The sequence below is a fragment of the Diadema antillarum genome, unplaced genomic scaffold (assembly GCF_040938485.1).
Source record: "Diadema antillarum isolate AM-2024a unplaced genomic scaffold, OU_Dant_1.0 seq00000876_RagTag, whole genome shotgun sequence".
Lineage (NCBI taxonomy): Eukaryota > Metazoa > Echinodermata > Echinoidea > Diadematoida > Diadematidae > Diadema > Diadema antillarum.
This window is the reverse complement of record NW_027271740.1, coordinates 1455071-1469949: the sequence shown is the minus strand read 5'-3', so window position 1 is coordinate 1469949 and position 14879 is coordinate 1455071. Positions and strand designations below refer to the sequence as shown.

The window sequence follows — 14879 nt, the reverse complement described above, 5'->3', positions numbered from 1 at the left end:
TAAAAACTTGATTTCTGATTAGCATACAAATATCAATTCTATTAAATGAATTAAAAATTAAGTTCCTAAACCATGAATTATAACAATATCTTGTTGATTTAAGATTTTCCTGTTTCTCATGAGTTGTCAACAGTTTTTTATATGAGCATGTGTGTTTGTTTTTCAATCAATGTTTTGATTCAGAATTCAAACTTCATTTTTCACATGAAAAATTCCAAATAACCCATACTTTCATTTGCATTTTGTTCTAGTTGAGGCCACATGCTACTAGCTCCTCAGCTGATGACTGCAGCGCAGTCCTGCACGTCTACACTAGTGCTGTAGTAAAAAGGTTAACAAAGCAGTAACCAAACCGTCTTTGGTCAAAATGGTTTGGGTTTGGATAACTGTTTTGATTCTCATTATGTTCTGAAAATATTATTACAAATAGAATTACGAGTAAAATTATCACTATAAATATTACCTGCAAAATAATGAAGGAATATGTACAACCTGTATAAAAATTTGTACATTATATGACCGAAACACAACCATATTTTTGAAGTAGGTTAACTGGGTTTTAAAATAACCGAATACTACAGCACTAAGACTCTACACTGAATGATGTGCAGGAGATCCTGGCCAGTAGTGCCTCATAACATAAAAGGATCGAGACAGCTTCGGCATTTGCTAATTTTAATATCTTTCATGGGAAGAATGAAAAAAGGCAAACATACAATGGAATGAGATACGGAAGGTGAATTTTCACCATTAAACATTGTATTTTATTCCTTACATATACTCTTCCAATAAAACATTTTAGAAAATTTGAAGAATGCCAAAGCTGTCCTGAGGCTGTTTTAATTCACATATACATGTTCCTGTTCTAAAATGCAGCATCCTGTCCTACTAATCCTATTCTTCAAGATTGATGAATGTGTCGATTCTAGTTGCCAGTGAACGAAAAGTGTTTTCTTCAAATCCAAGATGTCTTGAGGACACAGGAATTGGTGGAGAGGGGAAGATGGCAAAGATCCCAGTTCTCCGAATCCAGTCTTGCTCCGGTTTGTCTGGCCAAGAGTACTTGTTATCACCCTTATTGAGTAAGAAGTTGATATGTGCATCTTCTCCTTTCAGCTCCAGGACTTCTCCGACCCACCACGTCTTACCATATACAACGGCAACAAAATCCCCAGTTTGAAGGTCCTGAGTTTGGCGATAAGCTGTATATATGAATAAAGATAAAATATCTAAAATTATAAAGTAACAATGCTTTTGCAAAATAGAAGAAAACTGTCACCAATAGACAATTCTCAGATAACCAGTACTGCACGTAACATAATCAGTAAAAGGATCTCCAGTGATCTTTAATATGAAAGAAGACATACATCCTCCTGCATTCAGACATAGTTATTCTGAAAGAGAATTTTGATCCACAGAAAAACTCATTTGAACAGAATTGAACTGGTATGTCTCTCCATAAATCTTGTAACAGCCTCCCTAAATATGCATAAAGTGGAGGTGTGATTAACTTGTTGGGAAAAAAATATCCCTTCACATGTACATAATATATTGCATGTGCAATTGGGTATATTAACTTTAAACATAAATAACACAGACATTTTGGGACTAGAATTGGGTGCAGGTGAGCATGTGTCCCACGTGTGTGTTCATGCTGACTCCATGCTGTAAGTGCACGTGGATACATACGCATTGCAGTGGGTGAGGTCACTGAGGTGTTTAAGTGCACATCAGTATTTTGGTGTGGGTGGACTTAAGCGTTAAAAATGGGGACATTTGCAGGTGTGTGTTCATTTGTGAGGTATGTATAAATGTGTGTGTGTGCGCATGTGTTTGGGTTCATGCTGGTGGGGTTCCAATCCATGTGCGCTATGATTGTTAAAACCTAAATTGCCAAGAACATCAATACATGTGCAGGGACCAATTTCAATGATTAGAACAAGTAAAATCTTAAGTACATTTGTTAACATTATACCACTTGCCATTTTTTTCCTTTGTATATCAGAAAATTTGAAATGATTTCTATGCTTCAGTGCATGATAGTAAATTATTTGAATCTTGAATTGAACTTTGAAAGTTGAGATGTAAAAAATAATTTTTACAAACCTGTAACATGAACCCGAGTGCCAGCAGTAGATGGCGAGTGAGAAGTAGGGAGTTCCATGTGAAGCTGTGTGTCACACGTTGACGAGTGAGAGGTTTGGTCTTCAACATGAAGCTCAGTACCAGTAGACAGCAAGTTAGAAGTTGGGACTTCAACGGGAAGCTGTCTGTCAGACGTAGAAGGCGGGTGGGAAGTTGGAACACCTATGACCACGTTATCTGTGAAAGTTGAAGATTATACATAAAAAAGACCTTAATGGTAGACAATGACTTTTGCATGAAATTTGTCAGAATTAGTGGGAACACTACAGTATTCAAGCAGACAATATTGTGAAACCTCTGTGCAACTTTATTTATGGAGTTAAGTTGAAAACTATGATTCAAATTATTTTGGTATATTTATTATAAGGCCTTACATTTATTCTAGACTTAGTCTACCTTTTACAGACCTGTTTGATCGATTGATCATGTTCATGGTATATTTTATCACTAAAAATACAGCAAAAAGAAATAAGTGAATTCTTTACTATGACATTCGTATACCTACTGACATTATTATTTGGATTTTAAGTATTATATTACAGTCCCCGAACGATAAATGCACTGTTGTTGCTTGAATGCCGACTACACTACAACTGTTATCTTTTGAATTCTACACAACTTTTGATTTCGAAATTTCACAGATATTGCCCAAATACTAATATCTTTGGTTTCAAACAATGATTGGGGCATTTTGTGGGCTCTGCAAAAGGCATTGGCTACCTTAAATGTTTCATCCGAGGGACAAATAAACTGTTTTTCATATCGCCAAAATTAACTCCCTAATATAAAAAAGGGTTGAAGAAAACATAAACAGCGATATTACTGATTTGTACAAACCGGTAACATGCAGTTGTTTCACAGGTGAAGAGGAAGGGGAGGATTCGCTTTCCCAGTAATCATCTGCATCAGTCATGGAAGACGGGCCGTCAGCATCCAAGTCATCATCTGCAACAGTCATGGAAGACGGGTCTTCAGTATCACCTGTATCTGTAAAGAACACCTCACACTTACACAATTTTGCTGTTGTACCACTCTGTAACGAACAAAAACATTGGTCTATCCAAAGAAAAATATGTACAGATAGTGCGCACATATTTAACTCTGTAGTATAGAACAACATTTGGTCATCGTGGCAGCGTATGGCAAGACAATGGTGTAATGTGCAGCAGCAATTCATGAGTTATAAGTTTAAGAACATCTTTCAAAAACCCTGGACTTACAGAAATATATGTTAAAGGCATTGGTTAACAATGAATCCAGTTGAAAAAAATCTGAGCTACATGGTCCCACGTGCTACTAGTAAATCTGATATAGTGTAGAAATGAAGCCCTGCAAAAATTGCTGTGAAAATGATAATTTAAATACTACTGCAAAAATGTAAATTTGCAATGACTGTTTTACGATGCTCAAATTTCCCCATTGGCTATAGTGTTGAATAAACTGTTACTGAAATGGTTCATTCTTTATTCATAGAAATCTGGATAGTGAAGGCAGGATTTTCAAAACTTTTATATTCTTGGCCGTTTATTCATCCACTTGAACATTGTTACACTGCTTAGACATCGCAGTTGTACAATTTTTTAAATCGACCCACAATATTAACCACTGACTTTAAAACAACCAATGAATAAGATGGGTCTGTTTGAAAACTTTCTGCTTGGATCACAAATAACTAGCATTAGTCAATAATACTAAATGAATATATATATTGGCAACCTTCTAGGTAAATATTGAGGTTAATTTAGTTCTTACCATGAGATGTCTCAATCGTAGCAGCAAACAGCTTTTCACTTTTCCAGTCATCTACAGTCCCTCTGCTGTCACACTGCTGATTCCCGAGAACACAGCCTTTACAGAAACAAGACAGGTTCCTTGTCCACAGCCGTCCACTGCTTTCACCCTTTACACAGTGCAGTTGCCTGGTGCCCTTGATGGTCTGGACGTCCTTGTGATCTCTGTTGTGATTCATTTCCTCTACGAAGAACACTTTCCGTTGAAAGTGGAGACATTCGGCTTGGCTTGGTTGTATTGTCAATTCATCTTGGCAGAACTCATATACATCTTTTGCATTGTTCATTACTTTACGCCCAGAACTAATAGCTAATGAAGCTTGTCGTTTCACAACAGCCGTTTCCCCATCGCTCGGACCTTTCCCATGTCTGGCACCAAAATAGTGATGCTCTACTGGAACTTGGTAATGTTGCTGTGCAAGAGCAATGTCCTTGAATGGTCCTCTACTTTTGTATTGGGCTGCACATTGATCTGTAAATCTGATGATCTTGTCAATTTCCATGTTTTGCCGGAGATGCTGTACTGCCTGTGACATGAACTGGTGCACTGCATGATATGTATGTCGATTATCGCCTGTTATGAAGACGAGTGACTCCTGCATTGTCTCATCACATGTTGGACATCTGTGATAGCAAACAATAGGGTGGATTGTGACGTTTGTGTGATACCAATGTGCGCTTTGTATTTCGTCTTGGTACTTGCATACAAAGTTCTCTGCAAAGTCCAAGACCATGACGACCCAGTTGTTTGGCATGTCCTTGGTAAGTGTAGCAAACTGCTGAGATTGCCAAGACGCACTATGCAGATGCTTACTGATAGTGACCGTCTCCCCTTCAAGTTCCTCCAGACATTGAGATACTGTCCCGTCGTTGGTGACAATCTGTTGCTTGGTGATCGTCTTCCCATTCTCGTCCACTCTGACCCGAATCCATTTCTTCCATGTCATATGCTTAGGGCCGTGTTTTTCCACCAGCGGTCTCAGGTAAGATCTCAACAATTTGGGACCACATTCTTTGCATTTCCTCTCGGAGCAATGTCGCATGTACGTCTTCGCTCCTTCAGACTTGGGACACATTGTGACGTGATTCACTGAGTGAACGCCATCAAAGAAGGACTTCATTCCGTAACTGTGTGCTAAATTATTAATTGCTGTTGCCTTCAACTCAATATTTGTGCAGTATTCGCACAAACATGCCCTGAATTTGATTGATCCTTGGAGCTTTACATGATGTGGCCGGAGGCTGTAGAATGTTTTTGCACCTACTTTCATGTCTGGATTCTGTGATTTGAACTTCAAGAACAAAGCCGCCACTGACTGTTGAAGATATCGAATATTTTTCATGGTCTTCATGGATACCATTTTCTTATCAGGCAGGTCGATGGCTGATTCTTCGTAGAACGAGATGACTGCGCTTGCTACCTCTGGGGACAGCTTTCTCTTGTCGTGCATTTGCTTCTTCTTGCTTGCCGAGGAGATGATCTTGCGGCCCATCTGCAAGAGAGCCGATCCTTTTTTCTGAAGTCGGTACTTGCTCAAGATCTTTAGTGATGCAGCAATATTCCTTCTTTTTTCTAGGTCTTTCTTCTTCTTGCTCCTCTTTAGTCTGCCCATTTCCTCACTAATGCTTGATGTCAGGAGATTTTGGACTTCATGATGGGCATCCTCAAGGCCAGTGTGCATTCCTCTCTTCTTCAGTGCTGCACGCTTTTTTGGAGAGGACTTCTGAAATAGATCTATCATCGTAGAAACACACTTTTCTCGGTCTTGTGGCATAACTGCCCTTACTCTCTCCAAACTTTTTCTTCTAGCCGAAGAACTTCTCACGTCACATCCTGCAGATGAGAGTTTCTTGCGAGTGACTTCCAACTCCGCATGTTTCTGATCGAATGCCTCTGCAATTTCTTTCAAACGTTCCTCTTCTTTCTTTAGCTCTGCTTCTCGAGCCTTGAGCTTCTGCGATTCAATCCACATAAGCTTTTCTTTTTCTTTTTTCTGCTTGTATTTCTCTCGTCGCATTGCGTTGTATTGCTCATGTTCTTCTTTTGACATTGCTGCTCGTCTCTCTCGCTTCTTTCTTGCCTGTGCTTGTAATTTTTCTTTTTGCCTTTTGTCTTGAGCTCTGGTGCTAGGTGTTTGTTTCATTTTGTTTGATTGAAGCCGTAGTTGCTCCTCCTTTTTCTTTGCTCTCATTTTCCTCATTCGCAGAGCTGCAGTCGCATTACACCGCTTCTTTTGTTCTAGGAACTTTTCAGACTTTTCCTTCTCTTCAGTGGAGATATTTCTCTTCTTTAAGGTGGACTCCGCTAGGGACATTTCGATCCTCTGTAACTTGTTATATTCCGCAGCTTTTTTCAACAATTTTGTGTATTCTTGTGGGTTGTTGGCCTTCAACTTATGTCGCCACTTTGTTGTTCGGGAAGCAGCTTCATTACTGTTTACTAACTTTACTGTTGACTGTTTTTTTGAGGGCTTCCGGGCCTCCGAATCAATACTACATCGCAACCGAAGATGGAAAGGCTTTTTCTTAGCCATGTCTATCGGTGTTTAACCAGCCTGAACTTGAAGTAATCATAAGTTGGAAGGAGGGGGGGGGGGCTGTAGGGGGGAAAAGACAACATTAAAATTAAAATAAAATTAAAACTGAAATGTAGTTCAAATATGATTTGCAGATTACAATATATATTCTGGCAACCTTCTAGGTAAATATGAACACTACATTTTTTAATACAGGGGAATCTTGTTATAAAGAACAGTAGAACACTGATCTTTATATCGAGTTTCCACTGTACCTCAAATTTATATTGGGTTGTATATTAATGGCATTATTTGAATTGTATTTTGAAGGGTGCCCTCTGCGATTAAATGGTCATTTTTAAACTTAGAAACACTAGCGAAGTAAACTTCATGTGCAAATTTTGCCGTTTGTAAGATAGACAGAGACTAGTGTCATATTAGTAGTAACTTGTATGGTTGAGGGCCCCTAGTTTCGGTAAACTAGCGATTGTCAGCCTCCTTAGTGAAATATTTTATTTTCTAAATGACCTAAAATTTAGCTCAGAATGTGCTATAAATCCTGCATATTGACATCGTGTTGTCACACTCTCGATGAGGTCATCCCATACGGAAATATCGTCGAGAATAGCGTGCGACGTTCTTCTGCATGCGCCTGTCCTTGTGGAACCTTGTTCTCAGCAAACTATCTCACCAATAAATTACGTTTGGTTTATGTGGTGATAACTCAATAAGGAAGTCTTATACTACAGCAAGAGGTCATACCAAGCCCCAAGGAGGTACTAGGCAAGCGTAGTACCTCCTTGGTCATACTAGTCTAGACTCGATACTACTAAAGGGCGCTGATGTCGTCGTTTACCACCAGACTTCCATGTGTAATCAACTACATGTATTTACTTACATAAAAAGACACGAGTGGGACTAAAGATGCAATATCATTACGAATTACTTTACTCGCGCCGATTGTGGTTTTTTTTTTAATGAAATATTCTTCGAGGCTCTGCCCACACAATTTCGTTAACTGTGGGTATAATCTACGAAATATCGATCATAAAGTGTAATATAAGTACGATACGATCATGTCAGAACATGAGAAAGATAGCTAGCCTACCTTGTCAAAAGCGACACGTCGTTTCCATCGTAACAGCTGCCCACGAAACACAAAAGCGGCTTGAGCTGTTCTAACCGGTCGTCTGCAAGCCGATCGCACTCGTCACATTCAAGTCGCATCATCCGGAAACCCGGGCAATGTGTCGTCAACTCGTGAGCGTACGTCATTTGCCGAATGGATCGTGGAGAATTGTTCCCATCGTAACTTTTTCCACGGACACGAAGAAAATATACAAGCACCTTATTCCTCCGTATTTTCCAAAAGCAGTCAAACGCGATTGTTTCTTTTCACAGTTTTAAAGATCCATTGACAACAAACATATATAAGACATTTCTTGCCATGTTTCTCTCGTATTTCTGCAGTTTTCCACTCGCAAATATTTAATCCTCATTACCATTTCGCGGACACGAAATGTTACGATAGTAACATGATCTCATAAGAGGTAATTTTCCAAGAAAAACCTCTTCATTGGGGAATTGTCTATTAGTGCCGACTATGAGAGTTAATAATGTGAATAAATACACAACTCATTTTTCTTTACTGTAAATTGTATTTATTTAATATTCAAACAACACAAACAATGTTTTGATGTCACAAAAGAAACACAAAAATTACAAAAAAATAACATTTTTAATCATCAAAAAACGGGATTTTCATAAAGTCTCAACTATGCCCTTTTGATAATATATTCTATCACTCCTCATTAATCAGACAATGTGGATATTAGATTAAAATAACTTTTGTTGGGACCTCTGAAAACAGATACATAACATGATGAACAGTACTGCCCATTGTGTACCCAACTTCATGGAATGACCCATATGTATCATCATGATCATCATCATTAGATGAACAGTCCTCGTGATCACTTACATGTACACCAAAAGAGAGATTTTGACTGCATTCAATAACTTCTTCAATAGCTGCCACATTAAAATCTGAATAATTTGCAATAAACTCATTGCCATATCTGAACTCTGCATGTTCCTGGTTTGAAATCAAGCCCGACTGCTTATGTTGCAGCTGGCATGAGTTAAGCACAGATTTTTCAGAAGCCTGAATGCTGCAATAATCATGATCACACCTAACTGTCTCAATGTGAGCCAACCTAAAGTTATTATCATTGTTTACTGAGTGATCATCAGACCTGTGGTAAGAGCGGCCATATGGCCTAGAGCTGCTGTTGTTGTGGTCACTGGGTCTGTGGACAATCTCACTGTTTGTGTCATCAGGCCCGTGGTCAAAGTAGTTATCAGGGCCGTCACTGTGGTCATTTTTAGGTCTGAGAGGTGGTCATTATGGTCTGAGAGGTTGTCATGAAAACCAAGAATCGATTTTGTTATTAGTTCATAAGCCATGCACTTGCGGAAGTCCTGTAGGAAACCAAGTGTATTTGGAAATTTGAATTTGCACTGTAACAGAATGCATTTAGAGTACAGAGCAACAAAAACCCCACAACTGAAACCATCTTTCTGCCTAGGGAACTCAGCTTGAGAAGTTGGGGAGGAAATGGTCCAAAAGAAATCATCAAATGATTCAGATGTGTCTATTGCAGCCAGCTGGATTGACAAATAACCAACAGCTTTTTCATTATGCCATTGTACCTGTCAAGAGACTGGCCTAATGAATCAAAGAAAAGAATATGGTGGTCCTTAAGGAGAGCAACAAGAAGAACCCAGTGTTTCCCTTCAAAATCATTAATTGGCATGATCACTGTTTGGCTTTTTGATATCTGCTCCCTCTGTTTCTTCTTCCGTAAGGTTTCCCTAACTAGACTTTCAACTTCCTGGTCTACATTTCTTATTGTAAAGGAATTTAAGAATGTAAATCCTTTCTTGTCAAGGAACAGTAGTGTGAGATATGAATTTATGACCTCATCATTTAACCATTCGTCCTTAAGCAACCTCCCCAAAGACTCCTGTTGATAGCTTTTCACTTCCAATCATTACATCACCTTTGTGACTTTCCAAAATGTCTATCATTGTCTGTGTAGTTTCATATGTAAGTGTCAGAAAATCTTTATTTCCAGGGTATGCTTTGTCCACATTTTCTATTTCAAGATACTGCTTTTCTATTGTGCTGAGATACGTTGGATCTTCTATTCTATCATACAGACCAATTGCATGTTGACATTTTTTACACACTTCTTGTATGACTGAGAAAGCTTCTTTGATAGTCTCTGTTTTGCCTATCACTTTATCCCATGTACCACTGTTATTGCACCTATAGAACTGAACTGAATTTTCCCACTGTGCTATCAATGTATGTAACCTATAGCTTACTTGTTTATATTTCCCAAGGATTTCATTTTGTTTCACTGTTATTACTTCCTCTAGCTCTGGATTTCCACCATGTAAGATCATAGTTGGTGGAAACTGAACAGGGTAAGACGGGTCTGACTGTTTCAGAGAACATCTGCATCTCTCACATGTCCCCTCTGAATGTAACCCCAGAGACTGAGTCAAAGCAAGTGTTGTGAAGTTAATTGCTTCACTTGTTATTTCACTAAAAATTTTCCATTGAGGTATCCCTGAACATTCATTACATATAAAGAATGTAGCCAAACCTATGCTAAATAAGTGTCCCACACCAGATTTCACAATTTTTTCAACTACTTTTCCAATATCATAAGAAGGGTTTTCCAGAACTTGAATAAAATGTGTGTACGACAATCATCATCCCTCCATATGTTACTTGTTGATTGGTGGTACTTTTTTGGACATGACTTTCTTACCCCCTTTTGTTGATTTGATCAGTGACATTAATGTACAGAATTGTTCTCTGTTCAAAATAACATCAGCCTCGTGTCAATCTGACATATGCAACAATGTATGATTCCCCACTAGTGTCCCCAATTGGACGTTTAATTATGTGTCTATCATCTGCAAAGATCATGCCACTAGATGTAAAGATTGTTGCTGTGTAGTGTCCCCTGTCAGTATCATGACCATGGTGGTGTACAATACCATGCAGGTTATATTTTACAGACGGAATGGTAATGGCCTGAGGTATGTCAATGGGAGTCATTATTTTCACGCTTTGCTGATTAATTTGGCTGCAGACTTCCAATATGGAGCAGTAAGAGTCTGGGAAATGAAAACAATATCCCTGTGTTCTTCAATTGTTTTGTGTTCACTGTTATTGCAGACTTTCCTACAACACCCATCCTTTGTCTTTGGTTCCATATACTCCAAGATAAGTTCAGACAAGCTGACCTTATTTCCATTATGTGAGACTGTCAATGTAAGGAAATTGTGCTTTCATTTTCTGTTTTTGATTCCAGACATTCTGTGCAAGTTTGTTTACACGCCATCGTGATTTGTAAATCTATCATGTTAGTGTAAAGGTACGTTTGTGCTACTTTTGTTAGATATTCATGTGCATCTGCACACTGACGCGACGACACCCCCATAGCTTTCTGTGCTGCGGTGAGAGATTGAATGATATTTTGTCTTTGAAGATGAGTAATGGTCTTGTTTGAATGAATAAGTGAAAAAAGCTTGTGGATAGTGTCTACAAAGTTTCTATCTTCATCCCTATCAAAAATCACATACTGACTGGTACTGGTGTTTTTGTTAAAGATTGATTGTAGAGGTGGGAGTGTAACAATCAGCTGGTTCACTGAATGAAACCAACAATTGTTATCAAAATTCGTCCATTGGAAGAATTCTGTATGATCTGATGAGAAGCTTTGCTCCAGTGATCTTTCCCCCCCCCCCCCCCCCCCCCCCCCAAATGAGAATGGCTTCTTAGGAGCTCTTGATAGGACAGTTTTGTGTGCTTGGGTTTTCATTTCTTGTCCCATTTCTCTGCTACAGGTTTGGTAGCTGTAAAAACATCCTTCTTGAAATAGTTCACAAATTGGCGTTCAATACCAGGTATGTCACTCATAAATGCATTAAAAGATTCATCTGTCCTCGGTTTTTTCCGCCTATGAAGTTGGATATTTCTCAATACAAACGTCTTATGTTCTGAAATACCATTTGTTTTGTCTTTGTGCGAAATTATACTTAAAGATTGAACAGATGACTTGTGGCGTGTCAAATCTCCTAACATCAACATTGACCAAAGGGGAGTTGATGAAAGGTAGAGACTTTTGATTTTCTGCCAAAAGTCAGGGCCATACAAGGTCATTTTTTTCAACTGATGAACGAGTTTTGTATTTCTTTCAGCACATCCTTAATGAAAGGTTCAAAGAAGGTCATGAAAGAAGACTTTGTTTTAGCCAAATTTTCCTCTTCGTTTAACATAGTAATTTCATCTTTTTCTTCTGTGGTCTCAGTTGAGGAGAATTCTGTTTCTTCAACATCAACATATACTTCTTCCTTGTTTAGAGTGGTAATTTTCCGATCAAGATCTGCAATCGCTTTGTGAACAAGGGATGTTTTTTTCTCGGACATAGTGACAATGATAATATCTCTCAAAACTGATGTGAACTCAGCCCAGGACTGTGCATTCAAAAGCATGCTAAACATGAACATCCCTTTCTGTATTCTCCTTGTATAAAATTCTTTGCACAGCTTCTTGACATCTTTCATTATGTGTGCTGTGCAGTGATGTATTACTGTCTTATCAAGATCTCTTTGGCAGCCTCCCCCTGTTACAATTTTGTAGCATCTATGATATTCTTTGTAGCTTTCCCTATTGAAAACAATGATGGCTGCTAGAACAAACACCCATGCCCTATCAGAATTGAATTGCTTAGGGACACACAGATTGTTATTTCCCCCGCATAATTTCCCTTCATGAAAGCGCAAGATATTGAGAAAGTTGATGATTGTTGGTAAACTGTGATCACTTGAGATCATCATAGCTACTGGAAGAGGTGAACAGCCAGGAGTAGGGTTTCCTATTGTTAGTTCATAATAAAGTATTCTTTTAGAAGTCAATGATGACGTCATGAATGCCCCATATGCATCTATGTGCACTGTCTGTTTTGGACTCAGAGAATGGAAAGACTTTGACCCCACCCACAGAGAATCCTATGGCATATAAAGGCTTCATGGGAAAAATGTCTTATGAATTGGCTTCCAAAATCATCTTTGGGAGCCACACAGTATCCCTCCATCCCACACATTGCTGCCCAGCTGTCTAATTCCTTAGCATGCCTACGTAAAGGAATTATATGCCTCACTAGATATTTTCTGGAGTACACTGCGTGTTGCTCCTATGCCTGACCTATTACCTGCCATAAAAGTTTTTGGGTGTTGACTTCCTAACCCACTGCAAAACTTCTATACTTGGTTTTTATTCCAAAAGTGAATTCTTCCCTGATTTGATCCCGCTTTTGTCCTGTTATTTTTCTTGCCTTTCTTTCCTGTATATCATGTGTTATTTCTCCACAACACTCTACAACACACACAAAAGTTGGAAGCATTTTAACAGAAAAGGAAAATAAACAATCCGTAAAAGTGCATTTTCCACTACACGAGAAGCCTGTCTTTCCCTTAAAAACATAATGATCTTTGAATTTTATGACACAAATATTGTTCCTTTCCATGATCTTATCAGCAACATAATCTCGCCATTCTTATTAGTGAATTTCTGTTCTTTTTGGGTTGCTTTCAATTCATCCCACGTTCTTCAAATCAAATGAAAAAGTGACTTTTTTAGGCAAATCATACATGAAATAGTTGCCAGAAAGGTATTTTGAGACAGGACTTCCTACTAATGCATCCAGAGTGTCATTCTCCAACTGTGTGCTATCTGAATAAGGTGTATCATTGAGATTTCTCTCTTCATCACACATTCTATCATTACCAAAATTCCTATTCCCCCCATTCTTGTCTAAGTTTTTATTCCCACCATCCTCGATTGAACTCCCCCCCCCCACCCCCCCCCCATCCTTGTTTGGGATCTTATTCCCCCTATCCTTGTCTGGGTTCCCATTCCCTCATCCTTGTTTGGGATGCTATTCCCCCTATCTTTGTCTGGCTTCCTACTCCCCCCATTCATGTCTGGGTCCTCTTATCCCCATCCTTGTTTGGGTTCCCATTCCCCCATCCTTGTTTGGGATCCTATTCCCCCTATCTTTGTCTAGCTTCCTACTCCCCCCCCATTCATGTCTGGGTTCCTATTAATCCCCATCCTTGTTTGGGTCCCATTCCCCCCATCCTTGTTTGGGATCCTATTCCCCCTATCTTTGTCTGGCTCCCTACTCCCCCCATTCTTGTCTGGGTTCCTATTATCCCCATCCTTGTTTGGGTTCCCATTCCCCCCATCCTTGTTTGGATCCTATTCCCCTATCTTTGTCTGGCTTCCTACTCTCCCCCATTCTTGTCTGGGTTCCTATTATCCCCATCCTTGTTTGGGTTCCCATTCCCCCATCCTTGTTTGGGATCCTATCCCCCTATCTTTGTCTAGCTTCCTACTCCCCCCATTCATGTCTGTGGGTTCCTATTATCCCCATCCTTGTTTTGGGTCCCATTCCCCCATCCTTGTTTGGGATCCTCATTCCCCCTATCTTTGTCTGGCTCCCTACTCCCCCCATTCTTGTCTGGGTTCCTATTATCCCCATCCTTGTTTGGGTTTCCCATTCCCCCCCATCCTTGTTTGGGATCCTATTCCCCCTATCTTTGTCTGGCTTCCTACTCCCCCCATTCTTGTCTGGGTTCCTATTATCCCCATCCTTGTTTGGGTTCCCATTCCCCCCATCCTTGTTTGGGTTCCCATTCCCCCTATCTTTGTCTGGCTTCCTACTCCCCCCCCCCCCCCCCCAATTCATGTTTGGGTTCCTATTATCCCCATCCTTGTTTGGGTTCCCATTCCCCCCATCCTTGTTTGGGATCCTATTCCCCCTATCTTTGTCTGGCTTCCTACTCCCCCCATTCTTGTCTGGGTTCCTATTATCCCCATCCTTGTTTGGGTTCCCATTCCCCCATCCTTGTTTGGGATCCTATTCCCCCTATCTTTGTCTGGCTTCCTACTCCCCCCCTCCCCCCCCCCCATCCTCGCCTGAGTTCCTATTCCCCCCATCCTTGTCTGAATTCCTATTACCTCCATTTTTTTCCAAGTTCATAGTCCCTCCATCCTTGTTTAAGTTTCTATTACCCTCAGCCCTGTTTAAGTTTCGATTTCCACTATTCTTGTCTGAGTTCCATATCCCTTCATCCTTGCTTAATTTCCACTTCCTCCTACCCTTGCCCATGTTCATACTCCCCCCATCTTTGTCCAAGTTATTTATCCCACCATTTTTGTCGATGCTACTGCTCTCTCCACCAATGTCTAAATGACTGTTCACCCCATCCTTGTCTATGTTAATTTTCCACTCATCCTTTTCCAAGGCATCCCTGCCCCCATTTTTGTCAAAGTTAATACTTC

The 14879-nt window shown here is 39.7% G+C and overlaps 1 protein-coding gene across 1 annotated transcript; it reads right to left on the bottom strand.

Moving 5' to 3' along the window:
* Positions 1-696: 696 nt before the first annotated feature.
* LOC139740720 (uncharacterized) lies at positions 697-6531 on the bottom strand. The gene is made up of 4 exons (XM_071651287.1): positions 3898-6531; positions 2983-3132; positions 2107-2322; positions 697-1202 (listed from the first exon to the last, which is right to left on the bottom strand). The coding sequence occupies exons 1-4, from the start codon at positions 6467-6469 to the stop codon at positions 895-897; spliced, it is 3246 nt and encodes a 1081-aa protein (XP_071507388.1). The 5' UTR covers positions 6470-6531; the 3' UTR covers positions 697-894.
* Between the last annotated feature and the right edge of the window lie 8348 nt (positions 6532-14879).

What these genes read in the sequence shown, in the direction of transcription:
- LOC139740720 (XM_071651287.1), bottom strand. Translation starts at nt 6,469, where the DNA reads ATGGCTAAGAAAAAGCCTTTCCATCTTCGGTTGCGATGTAGTATTGAT. An exon ending in TACGATTGAGACATCTCATG is followed by an intron (nt 3,133 to 3,897) that starts GTAAGAACTAAA and finishes TGTTCTTTACAG; the next exon opens with ATACAGGTGATACTGAAGAC. An exon ending in GAAACAACTGCATGTTACCG is followed by an intron (nt 2,323 to 2,982) that starts GTTTGTACAAAT and finishes CAACTTTCACAG; the next exon opens with ATAACGTGGTCATAGGTGTT.